At 52.1% G+C, this 19,499-nt stretch overlaps 6 protein-coding genes across 6 annotated transcripts; 3 read left to right on the top strand and 3 right to left on the bottom strand.

Moving 5' to 3' along the window:
* Nucleotides 1-34: 34 nt before the first annotated feature.
* On the top strand, nt 35-1,084 carry J4E93_009033 (uncharacterized protein; the record flags this gene model as incomplete). The annotated part of the gene is made up of 1 exon (XM_049346927.1): nt 35-1,084. One exon carries the CDS (start codon nt 35-37, stop codon nt 1,082-1,084), a length of 1,050 nt encoding a protein of 349 aa, XP_049195882.1.
* A 218-nt stretch (nt 1,085-1,302) lies between these two features.
* On the bottom strand, nt 1,303-2,142 carry J4E93_009032 (uncharacterized protein; the record flags this gene model as incomplete). The annotated part of the gene is made up of 1 exon (XM_049346926.1): nt 1,303-2,142. The coding sequence occupies one exon, from the start codon at nt 2,140-2,142 to the stop codon at nt 1,303-1,305; it is 840 nt and encodes a 279-aa protein (XP_049195881.1).
* A 1,130-nt stretch (nt 2,143-3,272) lies between these two features.
* Nucleotides 3,273-12,361, bottom strand: J4E93_009031 (uncharacterized protein; the record flags this gene model as incomplete). Its single annotated transcript, XM_049346925.1, has 3 exons — nt 3,273-7,610; nt 7,659-8,059; nt 8,107-12,361. The coding sequence occupies 3 exons, from the start codon at nt 12,359-12,361 to the stop codon at nt 3,273-3,275; spliced, it is 8,994 nt and encodes a 2,997-aa protein (XP_049195880.1).
* A 3,749-nt stretch (nt 12,362-16,110) lies between these two features.
* J4E93_009030 (uncharacterized protein) lies at nt 16,111-16,872 on the top strand (the record flags this gene model as incomplete). Its single annotated transcript, XM_049346924.1, has 3 exons — nt 16,111-16,142; nt 16,206-16,344; nt 16,399-16,872. The coding sequence occupies 3 exons, from the start codon at nt 16,111-16,113 to the stop codon at nt 16,870-16,872; spliced, it is 645 nt and encodes a 214-aa protein (XP_049195879.1).
* Nucleotides 16,873-17,092: 220 nt separating this feature from the next.
* J4E93_009029 (uncharacterized protein) lies at nt 17,093-17,776 on the bottom strand (the record flags this gene model as incomplete). The annotated part of the gene is made up of 2 exons (XM_049346923.1): nt 17,093-17,418; nt 17,467-17,776. 2 exons carry the CDS (start codon nt 17,774-17,776, stop codon nt 17,093-17,095), a joined length of 636 nt encoding a protein of 211 aa, XP_049195878.1.
* Nucleotides 17,777-18,505: 729 nt separating this feature from the next.
* J4E93_009028 (uncharacterized protein) lies at nt 18,506-19,456 on the top strand (the record flags this gene model as incomplete). The annotated part of the gene is made up of 1 exon (XM_049346922.1): nt 18,506-19,456. One exon carries the CDS (start codon nt 18,506-18,508, stop codon nt 19,454-19,456), a length of 951 nt encoding a protein of 316 aa, XP_049195877.1.
* Nucleotides 19,457-19,499: the final 43 nt, after the last annotated feature.

Here is a 19,499-nt window from a genome sequence, read left to right as displayed (position 1 = left end):
AAATTCGACCCTACTCACAGCGGTCCACCCTACAATGTCTGAAGCACTCAACGACGCTTCGGGCGACAGACCCCCACAGATGCCCGAAAAATACACCTGGCTTCGCGACGCTGCTTCGTCTACGTACTGTTTTGTCAATCTTTGTGTTTCCACCTCCGACATCGATGATGCGCGTTCCAAACTGGCTGCGAACGCCCAAGAAGACTTAGTCGTCGATGCACTCCTTAGGCGCGTCGTTGCAGTAAAGATTCCCGGAGAAGGCTCTACCCAACCTACGATGCATTCCGAATTACGCATTCTCCAAGAGATACACCGTCAATCGTATCCTCGCAGCGGCGGTGAACACTGCATTGAAGTAGTTGACCACTACGACATGGAAGCTATGGCCCAAGGGGAACCAGGTTGGCTGGTCATGGCAAGCTCACCAGTATCTAGTGATCTTGAAGGACTCTTCGTATTCGACACTAGGGACAAGCTTCCAAAATGCCTACTCTGGCTCATCATTACGCAGCTCTATGAGACAATCTACTTCCTACACCGCGAATGTAAGCCGACTATCACACATGGCAGTGTTTTAGCGGAGGACATTCTTATCAGCTTTCCCTACGAAGAAAAGAAGAATGGCGAGGTTACCATTGCTAAACGCCCTAAAATCAGTCTCGTAGGATTTGCGAAGAGCTGCATCCATGATCCTACGGACTCTCCAGATGGGCTTGAACGCAAGGCTCGGGCAGAGGAAGAAGATGTCGAATGTCTGGCCCAATTGATTCGAAAGCTCATCGATAGGTGCTACGAGCATGAAAATGTATATGATGGCAAGCCAGGAGGGAAGATGACAAGGCTCGTGCGAACGTATCTCAAAGATGATGCGCCAGAAGAGGTGAGGAAGTTTATGCAGAGGGATGCGCGAGACTTGGAGGGCGTATGGGCTGCTATCGGGGTATTCGCTAAGGAGAAATTGGGGAAAGTCAGTGACGAGGAGTGGGAAGAGGTTCGGAACTCGGTTGATGAGGTTGCTGAAGGGGAAGTAAAGTTGAGCGACCTTGTCAAAGGCGTTCTGAGTGATCAGTCAGCGAAGAACTAGGTGGCTAGCCAAGGTCCATTTCGTGTTGATAGATACTGGAATCTTGACAACGAGCGTCTTCTCATCTGCTACATATTTTGCTTCGCGTATTGAAGTGCTCATTGTGTGCTTGGACTCCTACAATCTGTCCCATTCCAGTCCTTCAAAACGAATAAACAAACCTCATTGTATATATTTTACTCGAAATGCTACAAGTGTTCTTCTACTTTCTACTAAGCTCAATGGCTTGACTTTTGTTTCTCAAACGTCCAAACCCACTCCAGACAACGCTCACCATCGTTCTTGGTGAACTCCTTCATGTATCCAGTGCGCTTACTCTTAGGAATCACCAGCTCAGCCGCACGAGAGAGCTCCTTCTTCCAAGCATCCAAGTAATGATCTTCCAGACGCCTAGCTTTATTTGCGCTGTCTATCTCCCCTCGCAAACTCCAATACCACACAAGGTGTTTAGTATCATCAATGCCACCGACGATGTGAACCTGGAGACGACGAAGCTCGGTGTGGCTAGATAAGATTTCGAAGCCAGAGAGACTAAAGCTAAAGTCTGCCGCGCTGTTGGCAGCTAGTCGCTCATTGGTAGGGCGGACGAGCTTGATGCAGACAGTGTCTAGCGGAGTCGAGGAATTAGCTGTCGCGGCGCTTCTATTGATCTCAGCCCGGGCTACTTCGCTGAGCCGGTAGACCCGCTTCACGTCATCGAAGATCATCGGCCAGTTGCACTGGATGAAGATCTCGTGCGTGTGGCATTCTGATGGAGTGATGGCGTCTAAGATATAGCTTTGGGTATGTATATCTGATAGTCGGTTATCCAGGTGCCACGTTGACTTCTGGTGTAGCTGTCGGATGCCTTCGCGCATCATTTGCTTGTTGGTAAGAAGCCACGGAATCTTGTCAACAGCAGATGGTGCTTCAACCGAGTCGTGCCTTCGGTCATAGGTTACCTTGTAGTCTTTGGTATCATACCGCTGGACAAAGGTCTTTGTATCGCTCCAGAGGTAGTCATAGATGATATCGCGGACTTCGGTTGGCAAGGTCGTGAAAAATGGAGAATTCGACATTGGAGCGGTCGATGATTTTGGTTTTCGATATGCTGTCGAAGACCCTAGTTAACTTTCGCTTCGGTCCTTGAAGGAGTTGAGAGTTTGGAGCGGAGACTTAGGCGAACTATGATCGTGAGATCTGATGCGGCTAGGCATTGTATATATCGGTAAAGGGAGCACCATGAATGCACTGTCCAACAGTGTGGACCAGCAACACAGCGGGAATTGCGCATTGATGACCGTGCACACAGAGGTGGCTCAAATGAATGTCGTATGTATTGATGGTACTGGGTATCAGACTGGTCAGGGTGACGGCCTCGATGCCGCACTCAATGCGACTCTGTCAATTCTTGATTGTGGAGGCCCCAGAGGGATACAATATACCTCAGTATCAGAGCAGGCGAATCGCGCAACCTAGATTGTCGGTCTAAGTATCGCCTTAACCCACACTATTGAATATCAGACCCTGATACGCGCTGGTATCTACGCTCAAGAGTCCTCCAAGCCTCCAGGGACGAGCAAATTCAACGTCTCGAGACATTGCTATGAATGGAAAGCGTGGATGAGGATGTAACCGAAATTGAAGACGAACGCGCAGTATCCGGCTGTGTCGACATCGCCTTCCGCTACGGAGGAGATGGTAGAAAGAAGAAGATGCGGAAGTCGCGACTCAGAGTCTGGCAATGCAGGGTGCCGTAATGACGTTTCCCACGCGCACCGGCCAGCCCCACCAAACGCGAACCTCTCACGTCGCGTCAGCTACGCCACCCAGCCCTGTCCCCCGCACGAAGAAGACATAGGTAACACTGTTCGCGAGTTCACGAATAAGGTTTATGCTTGAGATCAACCACACTCATCCCACACAGTGCAAGACCCTAAAAGACAGGAAGATGGAACTGTAATCTTGATGACTTGATACTAAGACTCCATGACAGAGTTTACAAGAAACTATCTACTTCAAACACCCCCAGGACACCAGTTCTCGCAACGCTATAATACAAAGCCAAACAACAAAGAAAGGGCTCTTCCTGCTACAACACCGTCTAAAACCCAGTATTTACAAATGAAAACAAAGAAAACGCCAAATAATGCTAATGATGATGGTGATGCAGAACAAAAAAAGGAAAAGAGTGGTGTTAGGGAAGCTTCTAGTTCCCCCTACCAAGCAACTTCTTGCCTAGAGCTTTGGCTTTCTTCGTCTTTGGGCCATCAGTGTCTTCTTCCATGACGCTGCCTTCCCGTCCACTCATACCACTGACGCCGCTAATGCCAGTGGCCACACTCGCGGCTCTCATGCTGGCTGCGCCGCTACCCGCTCTGCCTCGCATGTGTCCGGCGAAAGGTGCGCTGACCCCAGCGATGTGTTTACTCAAGCTATGAATGAGGTTTGCATGGACTGGCTCTGTGTTGTCTACTCTTGACAGTTCATCAGCAAAGGCGCGTCCGTCGTCGACGTCTTCGGGGCCTAGTCCGTTGCTGTGATGATTCAAGCCACCCATGATGGAACCGTGTGTCGAGCGTGCTTGGTTGGAGGTTGAAGGTGGTTTTGACGATTGAAGAGACGAGCCTTCTTCCGATACGGTACTGATGAGACTACCTTGGCGGCCGGATGCGAAAGAACGGCGGGGCATGCGGTCCTCGGCTGAGAGGTCGGAGCCACCGGGTGAGTGGTCGCGCATGGAATTTGAATCGGTGCCTGAGAGATCGGGAGAGGTGTTGAGCATCGTGCTGCTATTGGCGAGTTGTCGCAGACGCGACTGTGCTTTGGCTGAAGGTCGGTGGTGCGAGATCTTGTTGCCGACGATTGTACCGGCGTGCGAGAGGAGCGCCCTCAAGACGTCTTTCTTGAGTTGCGTGACAAGATCTAAGTTAGACCAAGTCTTGTTACGGTACTCTATTGTGGGCATCCTGAAGACCAGGTCGTGGACATCTTCAAAGTTGCGTGTGCTCTTGCCCTTGTAGGAAAGACACAGTACCATGGACGGAATCTTGAAGTAAGCAACTGTCATGTACTCGCTCGCACGACTCATCATCTCAGTCAGATCGTCACTTCTGGCTTCCTTCTTGTTGGTCTTCTTCTCCGCCAGATTAGTGCCGGTGCGGTAGAGCGCAAAGCGTTTCGCGGTTCGATCAGACTCGTTCAGAGTCTGACTTGAGTTGGTTGTACTTGAACGGACGGAGCTTGGTCTTGTGGAGGTATTGGAGCTGTTTCCCAATGTAGGTACCACCAATGCGGAGCTTGGGTGAAGAGTGCGACGAAGCTCTGTTCCACTACGAGAAGGATTGCTGTCTTTGAAGAAACGGAAATAGTGAGCGCTTGGGCGCTTAACCAAACTCTTCCTCTTCGCGTCGGACTTCTGTACTGGATCAGGCAGCTGAAGTGTGGGCGTAAGCCGTTGTTTGAGTGCTTCCACAGCGGCGTCATCAGCTGAAAGCGATGCGCTCATACTTGTCGCCCCAGAAATGATGCTATCGGTTTCTTCGTCTTCCTCATCCTGAGTCGGCAGAGTATGCTTGAGTAGGAAGGGCGATGAGTTCGCAGTCTTGCTGTCACCGTACGTAGGGAAGACATATTGCAACAGTTTCTTGCCGATCTGGTACTCCAACTGCACCTTCAGCGGGTACAGCTCAACTTCAAAGTGCTCTACGACAGGGATACCAGCAATCGATTCAAGTGCCACGAAGTAGACCTTGAGACATTTGGCGTTTTCGGGGAGAGTCTGATCTTGCTCCAGGAAAGGTGATATCATCTCTGGGTATAGAGCGTTAGGTAGCAAGTTCAGACCTCGCACTTGCTCAATCTCCAAAGAGTTCGAGTTGGATCCATCGTTGTTATCTGTGCGGTCGAATGCGACGTTCTTGAGCTGGAACTCTGCTAGTGACTCTGCGCCCTCGCGAAGCAGATGCCAAACGATGTCAGATGCAGAGACATACATCCGCAAAAGTCCAGTTGAATCTCTTGCCTGGGCACGATCGTCTTGCTTGCGTTGTGCGGTTGTGATGGCCTTCATGACGAAGAACAGCTCGTCCTCGTAGACAGCCAAGTCTTTCTCAACTTCAATCCTATCTTCCCAACCTTGCTTGTCCAGGTATTTCTCGTTGATCTGGAAGACAGTCTTGATCTCTTCCAGTTGTTGTATGCGCTCTTGAAGACCCATGACTAGCTTTGGAGCTCCTGCGAGATCGGTGAAGTCGGAAGCAAGCATGATCTTCTCAAGTCGCTCATTACGAGTCTTTTCCAAGGGCTCGTGGTACAGCAGAAGATCCAATACGATGACGTACATCGCATAGTACTGCCTGGAGTCGCACAGGGCCCGCACGTGTGGGAAGTCCACCCATAGATGGTCAATACGGCTCTCCATGTTGTCAGCAGATGTGGCCGAGTCAGCAGCCGAGACATCGTCGTTGTACTTCAGGCGCAGCGCGTTGTGCTTGTCGTAGCGCATACTGGCTGAAGTTCGCTGTACCACCCGCTGGAAGCCAAATGGATTGCTGTGGAACTCGAACATGACCTCGAAAGGTACCCATGGTGGCCATGCTGAGCCAGCTGGCGTTCCGTACATGCTTCCGGAGTACATGTGGATATCCTCCGGACTGCTAAAGGTCTTTGAGTTGGTGACGAAGATTTGCAAGCTGTCCATAGCTGCGATGAACCTTCGTTGAACGAGACCCGAGACCTCATCCATGACACGGTCCTTGTCCATGATTTGTAGAACCTTGAGCTGCATGCCTTTGGCCGTGACAAGTACCGCAGACTTGGTGTCTTTCTCGCTCTGCAATTGGATCTGCGGTGCAATCAGACGTACCAGATACGAGTTCTGAGACACGTAATCGTCTGCGACATCTTCATCCGCTTTTGCCGGATTCGCATGTGAAGTGTCACCAGCACCGTTGGATGCACCGTTGGTACTCTTGCTTTTAGCGTCTTCTTCATCGGCGTTGACAAAATTCCTGCCGTCGCGAAGCAACTGCTCGATTGTTTCGTCAATGTTAAGTCCGGCCTCGTTGTCGCCAGCCATGGGTGTTTCGTCGGGTCCAGATGTAGATGGTCCACGAGACTTGTTCTGCTCTTCAACAACGTCGAGTATGAACTTCACTGCCCTTCGTGACATGTAGTAGACGAAACCTCGACGTTGACTGACTTGGTGTATGTAGCGGAGTATAATGTTCCGTAGGGAGTTGCCCCACTTCAAGTGGATGTTGTGAATGATGAATCGGTTGTTGAAGTCGTTGGTGAAGTCCGTGATAGGGTTAGGAGGCGCATCGGCGTGCTTGTGTTCAGGGTCGATAGCATTCTGAGCTTCGTCTGCTTCGAAATACTCATCTTCTGTGTCGGTATCAGGCTCTGCGACCGTGTTGTCTGGTGAAGACGCGGCAGTTTCTAGTCGCTCCAACAGACCAGCATACATCGTAGAGAGGAATTCTAGTTTCCGTTGAAGGAACTGGGAATGATTGCGCAGGGCCTCAAGACGGCGTTGCGACTCTTGTTGCATGTCTGACGTCTCACGAACGACTTTTAGTTCTTGGTCGTTGATTGCATGCTGATTAAGAGCAACCTGCTCTTTCACACGTTCTATCCGCTGTTCAATCAGTTGACATTGCACTCGACGTGGGTCGTTTCGCGCCGAAATGACACAATGATGAGTCGGCTCGTTACCGAATGCGCTCTTACGGTGTTTGTCACCAGAAATGTTGTTGGCATGGTCCGTTTGACGGAAGTACGTAAATCGTGGCGCGAATGCTAGCGGGAGAATTTGCGTTTCGGGGTGCCGGCGTGAGGGCAAGATCCAGCCAAGCTCGATGAAGTCGTCCATATCCACCCACCCTAGATCGTTGTCTGGAATGGTAAACTTCGATAAGTCGGCTGTTAGGTACTCCTGGTTGTAGCTAGCGAGATCATCCGCGGTTGCGTTATCAACATCTTCAGAGCCTGTACCTGCAATGCTTGCAGACACTGCTCGGATGTCCGTCCGGATGAGGTCAAGCTGTACTTGATTGATGCGCATACCAGTTGTCTTGTTTTGATTGCTGTTTTGTTGGCCTTCAGGCGCTTGGACCAAAGTTCGGAATTCTTCGCGGCGCATATGGAGATCGAACATGAAACTGTCGAGACGGGCCTTTAGTCCAGTGGCGGCCACAACGCCTGCACCATAGTCTTCTGCATCTTTGTGCTTATAGATATGACTCATGTACAGAGGCGATAGCAAGAGATTATACTTGATGGTTGCAAGGTGTCGCCCGAATTTCTTGCTAGACTTCTCCACTCCGGGCCACAGCTTGCCCTGGCGTACAGGCAATGACATGGCACCGGAGAACATCGACCACCAGCTGTAGAAGTGTGTGAAGAAGCGTGGTGAGAGATGCACACTGTTGTAGGTCTTTGATGGTTCTAAGTTGGCGACGGACCATTCTCGATCGTATGGAGCAGCGATAGCGATAGACATGTGGATGTGGTGACTGCGGAAGCCTCGGAAAGCGTCATACTCCTGCATGATGTCAGCAAGAGCTTCAAATTCAAGAGACGGGTTGGTTACCTTTCCATTGGATGCCTTCGCATACTTGGGATTCTTGAGGGTGACATTGTAGTGGGGTATGAAGTTGAATGAACGCCCGCCGTCGTCCAAGTTGCGCTCGAATACCAGCCCTGCAACCCAGCGCACATTGCCATTGAGCTTCATTACTGTTTTCTTGAAGACGGCTCTCTGCCTACGACTAGACATGCTCGATGCAGTATCTGGACGGGCCACAGCTTCAGTCTCCGCGTCGTGACGAGCGAAGTGATTGAGGTCCGGAATAGCGAGCACGTAGCTTCCGCTCTTGACGATCATGAAGTTTCTAGGGTCTTCGTCCTCAGCAATGCTGAGTTGCACGTCGTTTTGCCAGCACATGACAAAGCCAGCACCGTGACCTGTGACCATGTATGGATCGCGTGAACCTGCATTCCGTTAGTAGAGTGATTATACACGATGTGTTGTGTCTTACCTTTGAGGATCAGGTGAACGTCGCCGTCGCCCTTCCACGACACGTTGATGCGCGAGTGGAAGGTCAACCTGATCTTGTCCCAGAATCCAACCCTCTCTGAGGGGTCTACAGCAGGCTTTGTGAAGTTCTCAATGATTTGCATCATATCCTGGATTGCCGGCTGGTACGACGTGCCCCATGTGATCCTTGTCGGGTATGCTGAGTTGATATCGATCGCCATGTCGGAGTACGTCTTCACAGGTGCCACAGTTCGACGAACGTCTACCGCATATCCACGTGTAAGCTCGCCTGCAGAGTTCCGCTCCTGAGGGACAACAACAACCCGGCTGACGCGGGAAGATTCGACATCCCTGAACTCTTCTGCGATCACGAAATCTGTCTTCATTAAGACGCTGGGTAGCCGTGACGACTGAATGTTGCCGATAGCCGGAAAGTGCAACAGTGGAAGCGGATAATCGCGAAGGTGAATCTTGGCTTCTCCCATCTGTATTTGAACGTGCATGGGGATCAAAAGAGCGTACTGCGTATCAAATGGCATACCTTTGCCGACACGATGCAGGAAGCGTGGGTACTCCGAAATGGGGAACGAGGGCTTGTCAATGACAATCTCCAGGTCGCTGACAGCTAGCGCCATCAGGGCTGGGCGTTGCGAGACCGCAAGAATGGTTTCCTTCTGCTCAATGTCATCCGGCAGTTCATCCAAGCCCCAGAACGTTGAGCGGATGTCATTCATGGAACGATTTTGAGTCGCCATTGCGAAATCGATACGCTTTTTCCACGTCTGAGCGTTCAAGCGGTTCAGCTTCACACGCGCATCCTGTACCGATGTTTCATATGACCCACTAAGACCGCTGAAACCATCCTTGTTATACCGCATAGGATGGTCTGAACGTCCCCGTTCTGGTGAGCTATGTCCGCTCGAGTCTGCGCTCTTGGTGCGCCGGTGGAACCTGAGCTCTTTGTCCCTCTTCTTGATCTTGTTCCGGCCCCGAGAATCATGTGCTGATCTTGCGCGGTAACGTGTACCACCACGCTGTTCGTCTTGCTGTTGTAGCTTCCGCACCTTTAGGTCAAAGGCGTGTTCACGGGCAAGTCTCTGCTTCTGCTCCATGAGACCAATGCGGTAGATGGTTCCGAGTTTCCATTCAAAGGCGTTGTCTTCCAACTCGAAGAGAACAGCGCGGCTTCGGAGCGATATCTTTGGTACGATTTTGGGGCCTTCGGCCTCTTTGTCCAGTACGTATTCATTGGTCCCAGTCTTGAAGCGATGATGCACTTGCTTGGCAGTCTTCGCAACATTTGCGACATTGTCGAAGATCTTGTGCATGACGAGTTGATGAGGCACAGCGATTCTTATCGCGTCCGTCGCGATATCGAATGACTTTTCGTTCGTTACTGTGTGACCGTACCTGAGCTTGGACTGACGATAATCCAATCGCAGAGATTTGACGCTGACGATTCGACTCCAAGCACGTTTGATGGCAGGGTTCTCGGCAAATAATCGCACTAGACGTGCCCTGAGGAAGGGACTGGCCCAGCGATGCTTTCCTGCTTCAAGTCCATAGATCTGGAGCATGAGAGGTGGATCTCCAGGCATGTCTGCTTTGATCTGGAAGAAGTGAGATTTGACGTCAATCGTCACGATCTCGTTGCTGATTGCACTGGGCGGGTCATCGAAATCCTCACCCATCGTGGGTACGGATAGATGTCGTGCTGGGGTGGACGAGCTTGGCTCCGGAGCCTTGGTCCTGCCCGCACCCCAATCAAAGGACCTTTGCAAGACCTGCATTGCCATGCACAAGGCGAAGTGACGATAGAGTGAATAACGCAAGAACAAGTTCTGGCTGTACGAATGCACGTGGAATATCGGGCCCTGCTTATCGGAGAGCGTATGTAAAGCAATCTCCATCCGGGGCAGCGACAGCGTTGGTTCTTGTTCCGATTGCTCGTCGCCCTCGATGACCAAGCCTTCCAGCCCGTAGAAATGTAGCGCAAGACGTCTACCATCGGTTGGGCCGTTCAACGTTCCTTTCGGTGACTTGGGCGAGGAGGGAGGCGGTGATCTAAGCAGATGCTCCTCGCGATTGATGCTTCTACTTGGTGCGCGCCGTCTTGCAGGTCTTAGATCTATGTCTTCTTCCCGTCCAGTTTTGTATTCGGCAGTCCAAGATTCCAAGTGCAGAGCAACTCCCCGACTTTGTTTAGATACATCGGGATCTATTCCAGCGACGTCCACGTTGAAGTCCGATCCTTGGAGATGCACGTATGTCATCCAGGCCGGTAGTCTCCGGAGTGCGTTGACGCCCTTCTTTCTGGGCGGGCTACGCCGACGGCCTATGTCCTTTGACATCTGTGTAACGATCTGCCGCAATCCTTCACTGATTTCGGGGCGAACCATGTAGAGAGAGAAAGTTTGTGCGGTGCCCCAAACCTCCACGACTGGATCGGGAGCTGCACTCATTTGGACTTTGACTTCGAGATAGTCTGTCAGGAGCAAGTTGTGCTTCTCAATAGCTGCGGTCTGGTAGTAGAGTTGCTGGGCGTTCATACGGAACGTTGAGCTCAGTGCATAATGTAACTCGCCATCTGCAGAGTGTGATGATTCCATGTCCAAGGAAATGGAGGAAGATGCAGAGATGAGTAGATCGAACTCGTCGGCCTCATGCTTGTCGGGATCCATCGGTGGAAGAGTGACCCTAATGACAGGCTCATGGATAGAAATTTTGATGTTTGCTTTGGGCAAGAGCCGGCGAAACAGATATCGCTTACGTTGTCTGGTTTCAGGCGGCTTGCGGTGCAGTTCGTAGTTGTGGAAAATGGCGAGGAGTAATGGTAGATGCTTGGGGTCAAGATCCAGAGACGGTGATGTGACGACCAGGTTGGCGAATAGTATGTTGGTATTGCGCTCGGCGCTATCTTTGTCATTAGAGAAATGAATAGTTTTAGAAGGAAGGGTCGTGTTCAGGGTCATGGTCGCCATAGGAACGTATAGGAGGCGCTCAGGATGGCCATCGCTATTGTCGATTCCGACAGATATGGATATGGCGGCAAGAAGAGCCTGGTGAGCAATGTCGTCGGGCGAGAAGTACATGAGATGCGCGGGACTGCGGGGATCGAGGCGAAGGAGGTCCATGCCGACTTCCTTCATGGATAGGTTGAGGTAGACTGGAGGCTCGGAGCTGTGGCCCATTTCGATCTGCTTGGTGAGGCCAAGGAAGCCAATCGCGAACTGGAATTCATGGATACCGCGGAGGATGGAGCTGGCGAACTCACGCGAGTCGGATACGGTACGGACGAGGTTTTCTTCGCGGCTGTTGGGGTCATCGAGCTCTTCCATCACATCGCTGAGCGATACATGTGTCCGACTGCCACGAGATCGCTTCCGAGGGACAGGCGCGCGACACTTCTGGGCCCTTTCCATGCACAGCTTAACATCGTCGAGTGGAATGAGGAGGCGACCCAGCTTGAGTGCGATGGACGCATCGCGCAGACCCTCGAGGCCTTTCTTGAGGAAGCCGTGGACGTTGAGGGTGCAGTGATCCAGGAGTTCGGTCGATTCTCTGCCCTCTGGGGTGAAGAGGATGCTGCGGGCGGAGAAGAGCCATTCGGCGGGCCACTGCTCCTCGTCAGACTTGGGCTTGTGGTGATTGAAGAGGCGACTGCGATCGACCGTCTTGCGCCGCGTGTCGACTGCGAGGTTGAGGCCGCCGACCTGGATGGAGCCCACATCGACTACGACCAGGGTGGTCGCGTGCGCCACGACATCGACCTGCCTGAGCCAGTTGATGTTCCTGTGCAGACGCTTGATTTTCTCCTTGGCATCAGTCAGCCGCTTCCACGTCAGGCTTCGCGGTGTCTCGTCATCGCCCAGGTCGTCATCCTCCGCCACGGGCTCGGGCGTGTTCTGGCCGCTCTTGCCCTTTTGTGTTGTGCCGTTTGCCCAATGGGCCCATCCCGTCTTCTTCCGCGGCTTCTCTCCCAGCGCTTTGAGGTCGACCGTGACCTTGAGCTCGTGCAAGACAATGCTGACTACCGTGGGTTGTGCGAATGTGGGTCGGTGAAGGGTGAAGCCGAGTCCGCGGATCTCGATGCGCAGGCCATCCTTGGGCGTGAAGGCGATGCGTCGCAGCCCCCGTAAGCCCAGGCGCTGTATGGAGACCCCGGTGGCTATGCGTATAAAGGCGAATAGGACAAAGGAGAGCAGGTATATGAGGAGCACGAGCCCCGCGAGGAACTGGAGGGTTGGCAGAGCCATTATGTTGCTTCAACCGTATGCCATTGACCGAGTCGAGGATTATCGAACGAGGTGGTCGCGAGTGCACGCGACGTGCCGGAGTGATGGGAGAGTCGGCCGGCGGAACATAATCGAAGGGAGCGCAGGCGCAGGGCTACGAGGGTCGCTGCATCGAGGGCGAGGGTGTACGTAGGTGAAAGCGCGGACTTAACGGTCGGGGCAGATGAAAGCGGCCAAAGCGGCAGGCCCGGATCGCGTCGCTGCGTCGTAGCGGCTGTTGCTAGTGAAAAATTCAGGGTGAACAGGAGGATCTCGATCTAGCAAACTCAATGTAGGCCCTCTCCAGACGCTCTGCGGGGCTCCGTATTTGCTTCGCTTGGTGTCTTGTGCTGATGCCGTCAGATTTCCAGGTTCCCACGCTTCGTCGGCACGACATCCCTGCATCGCCAAGACCCACCCGCGTACCGGGAAGGAGCTTAAACGCTCCTGCCACGCGACTGGCACCCAACGACGCATATACGTGCTCGCTGAGTCACGCTCACGTGCCACAGACTTGCACTGGCATGACTATCTGTTTCCGTGGTATTAGTTCAAACGGCTTTCCGACCAAATCAATCCGACCATCCATCTAGCCAGTCGTTCCTGCCAAGCACGACCGGTCGCGGCTGTCTGCATACGTGGGACGACAGATCATGGAACCTCATCCCGCATTACGGCCGAACTGCAACGGCGTCGGAATAAAGAGACGCTATCCTTGCGGTGGATCATTGCCTATGAACCCTTCAAAACTTCTCCAGGTCCCAGTTTCATTTGTACACGCACTGGTGCCAGTGCTGTCGGTGAACTTGACTGGATGATTGTCCATCGATGTCGCCTTCCTCTGAGCGTTCAATGCGGCTTCCTCGAGGCCTCGCGCCTTCGCAACAGGTGCTCATCTCCCGATATCCGGCAGGAAGCGCGTGCAAGTAGAAAGAAGCGAACGATGTACCTCAAATTTGGAAACGTCGCACCTCTATCACCATAGACATCACATCGCCAGAACATGGATAGCCACAATTCTCACGCAAATATACATAGTGCAGCTCCGGTTGGGAGTGCAAGGAACACGCTACCCATCATTCTTCCGCCACCCCGTCCGAAAGAATTTTTCCGCTACACGGATCCCGTCGGTCTCACCTACATATATGCATTCTCGCTGAACGACGCACAAAACCTCATCTCCAAAAGCGACCCCAATTACAAAGCCAAGTCGCCCATCGCAGTCTTCTAGGCACAAACAGCGGATGTCGCCGACGAGCCCAGGTCACCATGGCATCTTTTCAACCCAGTTCTACCCGTCGCTCATTCCAAGATGCTTTGGACACATAATAATCGTCGCCCAAAAGCCATGGTTATTTGTCGGGAAGATTTCCGCGCGGCGTCGGGCGAAATGATCCAAAGGGAATACCAATGGCGAGATTGGCAACACAATGACGAGGCTAGGTGCTTTGTAAGGGATTCACCAAGCGTGGCGAGCACAACGGGTATCAGATACGCTGCACCAGAGATTCGGGATGCGAAAACAGCACGGGCTCACTAGGAGGAGTGTCAGGACAGGGCTACACTCGCAAGATTTGGGGGTAAGTTTTGACTGCACGAAGTTCATGTCGGTCATATACTGACTTTGTACCTCTACCGCTGCAGTACCCAAAAAAGGAGCTGGAGCACCGCGAGTTCCGAGGCCTCTTCATGGCAAAATCTTCATGCGTTATGCCTGATGGACTCAGAGGACATTTTTCGACTTCTTGCTAGGCTGGTGCGTAATCGAGGGCTCAATGCTTAGTGTTTGTCGTTTTGGACTTTGCGGATGCATGTAGTCATCGACTGATAAAATTCATTCCTGACGCTTACAAACGTTCACGCTAGCTTTGCCATTGCTTCAATAGGTGATTTTCTAATACTATTTATCTAAGTAACATGTTCTTCGATGTTCTTACGTCAACAGCAAACCCGGACACCTACCGGTTCGTTTTTGATGCACTCATCCAGCGACACGACTGGGCAACTTCCACCAGCATCCTGGTGATCATATCGCGAAGCCGCTGATACCCATCATATCACATCGAGTTTCATATTGATGAAAAGTTTTGGAGGTCTCAATTTGCTGACACCTTAGGAGTATGTTCTCAGCGGTGCGAAGAAGCGGAAGGTGGTGACGTCATAGCAGGGCGCGCTCAGGTCGAGCCACGAACCACCACTCTTACACCGTCATTCCCATCACCACAACGCGATGCGCTGGCATTACTCTGACTCTGACGCGTGTTTTATATTTTCACGGGACAATGTGGAATTTAACACGCATTTTACACGTGAGCAGTGGCATCGTGTTCGCGTTCTACGGGTTATTGACTACGAAGCAGTCGCTAAGAGAACGCAGGTCGATGCATCACGTCCTAGCGAGCGCGCCTGCCACTCGACCATGAACCAAACTTGTCGCATGCACATTGCGAAAGCGTTACCGCACGTCGATCACGACACATGACCTCGGCACCACCTTCGCTGCTGCAGGGACATTGTTAGCTTCGAAGGAACTCTGACCGTCGGCCATGATGTCCGGAAAGAGTGAATGGCTGGACTGCAGCGAGAGTTGCTACGTCGGATCTCAGCCTCAAGACCCTGCCTTTTATCAACTCTCCCGTGCGAAAACCCCTTGTTTGTCAGTCAGTCATAACTTCGAAATACTTACACTCGACATATACGCCGCTACATCCTAATCTACCTTGGTGGGCTTGGATACTTCAAAACAATCATCTACAATATGCGCACCCGGCCCGACGTCTGCGAGCGGCTCCGCGGCTGCCCGAACCCGGCTCTCATATATCATGCCCTCTCAGATAAGTGGCTGTGCAGCTACTGCATCGGGGACACGCGAATGGGGCTCCCGTTGTGTACGGAGGATGGCTGGAGACGTGGCAGTTGCGTTGACACCGAAAGTCAGCAATGGTTTTGCGACTTACATGCAGATCGTTGCGAAGCCATTGTTGGGAGACTACAAGGTCAATCTATCGGGAATTCGCATCGCTGTATGCGTATTGGGGCTCTCTATGAGAGCAATCAGCTTGATCGGCACTATTGCACCGAGCATATGCCAGACAATCATGGACTACAAGATACCGAGCCAGTTGCGGACGTAGCGATTAGCCCTCCAACGATCTCGCAGACTCTCAATCTGGACATCTTTTCAACTGTGGTGGATACGGAATGTTGCATTTGTTTCGAGCCACAGCGGAGTATGCGTCGACTTATCGCCTGCAGCCACATGTTCTGTGAAGATTGTCTGTCGAAGCAGGTCAATGGGCCATATGCGAGGGCTCATGACTGTCCGCTTTGTCGGAAAGATATATTCGATCTGAGAAGTACGGAGTAGGAGACAATGTGAGTAGAATGGGGACCGCGGGTGGTTGTATCTCTTAAGATGAGCAGGCTCAAGTTTGAGCACATCAGTTCTTCGTCTTCTGTCGCCTCCATTGCTCTCGCTCCAAACATACTGCGCATTTTCTCAGTCAGTCGTACGAGGCAGTCAGAATCATGTTGGTTACTTTCTCCAGCGCTCTCACTGCTCCCTGTTGCATTATGAGGCTTCCTCGCACCTTGCCGTTAGCGAGCGTGTTTGTTTGCTACTTTAGCCCCACTTATATAGTAAACTTGAGACCTCAACTCCAAATCAAATCCATATTTCTTTGTCTCACCTGCGACAGATACAGAGGACCTCTACAGCAACCGCCACCACAATGGCTCAGCCGGCGACACCAGCCCGCCGCACGTAAGTGTCCCTCCTACTGACGACGTCTATCCTGAACGACATACTAACATGTCCGCATCTCAGGCTCTACAACGACCCCACCTTCTCCGACATCGAGATTCGTCAAATATACAAGGGCCAGGTCAAGGAGTATGATGCTCACAAGGCTGTACTTTGCGCTCACTCTGGGTGGTTCATGGCAGCTTTGACTGGCCGGTTCAAGGTATGTTTCAAAACCCAGACGTGAAGGCACATGGGCCTAACAAGACATCTGCAGGAAGCCTCTTCAGACACCATCGAAGTCCACGAAGACGATCCGGACACCTTTCAAACCATGATGGAATTCTTCTACGAGATGGAGCTCAAGAAATCACCCCCGGGTCGTAACACCGACAGTGTTTTCAAGAGCGACGTGATTCCTCTTATCGCCCTTCACATTCTCGCCGACAAGTACGATGCCAAAAGTCTACAGAAGGCCGCTATGGTTGCTTTCGAGACTCGTAGCGAAGAATCGGGCTCTAAGCCATCGTTAGAGACAACGAAGATGCTGATACACGCATATTACTCAGTTTGCCCAGGAGTTATGGGCGATATGGGTCAAGCTATAGTCAAGTACATCTTCGGATCATACTCCTATTCTCTGAAGGCCGGAAATTACAACACGCTAGCCGTGCAGTACGGTAACTTCGGCGCCGACCTGTTTCTTGTTGGTAGAGCTACTTCAAAGCTCGTTTGCATTAGCCAGTCTTAATATATCTTGAAATACCAACACAGCTAGAAGGCTTATTCGGTGGGGATTTGAAACTGGTGGTTATGGCTTCTAGCATCATGTATGGAAGACGACTATACACAACGTTCTCCGCACTTCAATGAAACCTCTGAAAATCAACGCTCTTGCTCGGTTGTGGCTTGATTCCTGCAGCCGTCGTGTAGTATCCAGAAGTGTAAAGATCGACAAACACAATCCTGTCTCACATATCCAACCGCTGACATCCTTCCCACTGACCCCACAACTTCCGCATAACACCCTGCCTCTCAATCGTATCCTGCAGATCCTTCAGCGCAGCAAGCCGACCACTCCCATCCTTCATCTTCCAATTCCAGCCCTCCGAGCGACCAGCCATGACGAGCTCCCACTTCGCCTTATTGTCAACCGGCTGCGCATGCGCCCCAGGCTCGCTGTAAACCGTGACCACATCGCGAGCTTGCAGGAAAGCAAAGTTGGATGTACCCTGCATGCATTCGCGGATCTCGAGGACCTTGAGGGCGAGATGCGGGTTGTAGACGCGCGCAGTGTCTAGTCATGTTAGTTTCGTATCAGTGAAGTGACAATGTGACAACGTACTGAGGATACCAATCTTCATCTCATCAGCCACATCCGCAACAGCGACTTCCTTCTCCTCGTGACCCGTCTTCTCAACCATCCTCACGTTGATCTGGCGACCGCCCACCTTGCTCCAACACAGCTCTTGCACCGCGCGCTCTGCCTCTCCCTCCCCGGTGATCTTGATGAATGTGCGTAGCGGGTAAGCGAGGTTCTTGACGTTGGGGAGCGCGAAGTCAGGCGAGATTGTGAAGTCCTGGAAGAGTAAGATCACGTCTCGGTGGGTGAGCTTTGGTGGGTAATTGGAGAGCTCGATGGTGGTCCAGGACATGTTGGAGAGTGAGGGTGTGGGAGAGGGGGTTGGTGTTGGTGGTGTAATTGTTATGGTGATTGGGTGAGGGAGGAGAATTCGAGGTGGGGCGAGGCGGTCTAGGTGTAGTGAGCGAACGGTCTTGGTGAAGATCTGGTGAGCGAGATTGGTCGGCTCGCCCGTTTGCGCTTGCGATGGGAACATTGTATACTACTTCTGATGGTTAGTAGTGTTAAGAGAAATGCTATTCAATCGCAAAGAGATTCTGGTATTGCGGTTGTGTGAGAGGCTGGGATGCTAGGTTCAAGACCGCTCGAAGTTTACTATCTACTAGATGATAATATCCTCAGTCACTTTCACATCGAACTCGCTTTCACCACTTCAATTGAGGAACGGTGGGAAGGAGAAAAGAGCTTAGAGTTATGACGTATTCAGGCAACTACATCGTCTTTCCATAGGTATATCTCAGTGATGATCAAGGAGTGTGTCGATAGTCAGACTACCAACACCTTACTGTCGTCCACTACAAATGGCTGTGAAGCTACCAGGCACCCGTATCGTTGAGACTTCCGCTTTCAATTGATCTCATGTAGTCCGTAACCCGACTTGATCTTTTTGGTGAAGGGGAGGAGTGAGGAGGAGGCGCGTGCCCACGTGGGCTCGTGAAGTGGGGCCATGATGTGACGCGTAGCAACCCATTCGTCGCACAACCTATCGACACCACTCCCAACCGCGAACAGCAACGACAAGATGGAGAGCGTCTACATACCGCCACACCTTCGGAAGAAGGTAGAACCCACAACGGTATCAGACGCGCCACCAACACCCGTCGCAATACCATCAGTGGTGCCCAGCTCAAGGCCGCAAGAACGATTCGATGACGACTTGTACACCGTCCAGGAAATTCACACCTACTTCTGGGGAGACGGAGCCGTCGCCGAAGATTCGCATAACGCTACCCTCCATTCGTCAGCGGCGAATTCGAACGGTCTATCGTGGGTGCTGTTGTTCAATGGCGCGAACCCGAAGTGGGACGAGGACGGGGCCATCTTTGTCAAGAGCAACCTGAACCTTCTCACGGCAACCAAACCCTCTTCCGAGCCTAAATCAGTAATCGCCATCGCAGTACCCACACAACGATTAGACGAACCGGGTGAGGACGGAGGTGTCATGCTACCGACGAGCAGCGAACTCGCAGACGAGGATTACGAGGAGAGTTCATCGAGTGGAACACTGGAGCCCGCCACCACTGAGCCGCTATCAGATCATCCCAACGAGAGAGTTCTCATCGACTACTCTCCAATCGCCGTCTTCTCTCAGCCTGTCGGACGTGCCAGTCGATCATTCAAGTTCATCGGATGGTATGAGATAGAACACTTGCAAATCCTCAAGCCTGGTTCCCAAGGGCTGCTTCACATGTTGTGGGACAAGTGGAACCCGAAGGACAAACACGGTAACTATGTACCAAGACAGCGAGGCTCCGGCAATTGGATGAAGAGCATGTCTTACTCGTGGGCTGTTGTCCAGATGAAGAAAGACGAAGAAGCTATGAGCAGCAAGGGTGAACCAAAGATTGCGAGAAGGGAGAATAACGAGGGTATGACAGGAGAGGGCGAAGGACAGAGCGTCAATGAGATGCTTGCCAAGATGAGGCTCGAAGGAGAAGCCAAAGAGGTGGCGCCCAAGGAAGAGGAGACTTGAGAACTCTTGCTGCGGACCGATCTGTATCTGACCAGATGGTAGA

Source organism: Alternaria ventricosa, assembly GCF_023758065.1.
Source record: "Alternaria ventricosa strain BMP 2768 chromosome Unknown scaffold_19, whole genome shotgun sequence".
In the NCBI taxonomy this organism is placed as follows: domain Eukaryota; kingdom Fungi; phylum Ascomycota; class Dothideomycetes; order Pleosporales; family Pleosporaceae; genus Alternaria; species Alternaria ventricosa.
This window is presented reverse-complemented; position numbering and strand designations above follow the sequence as displayed.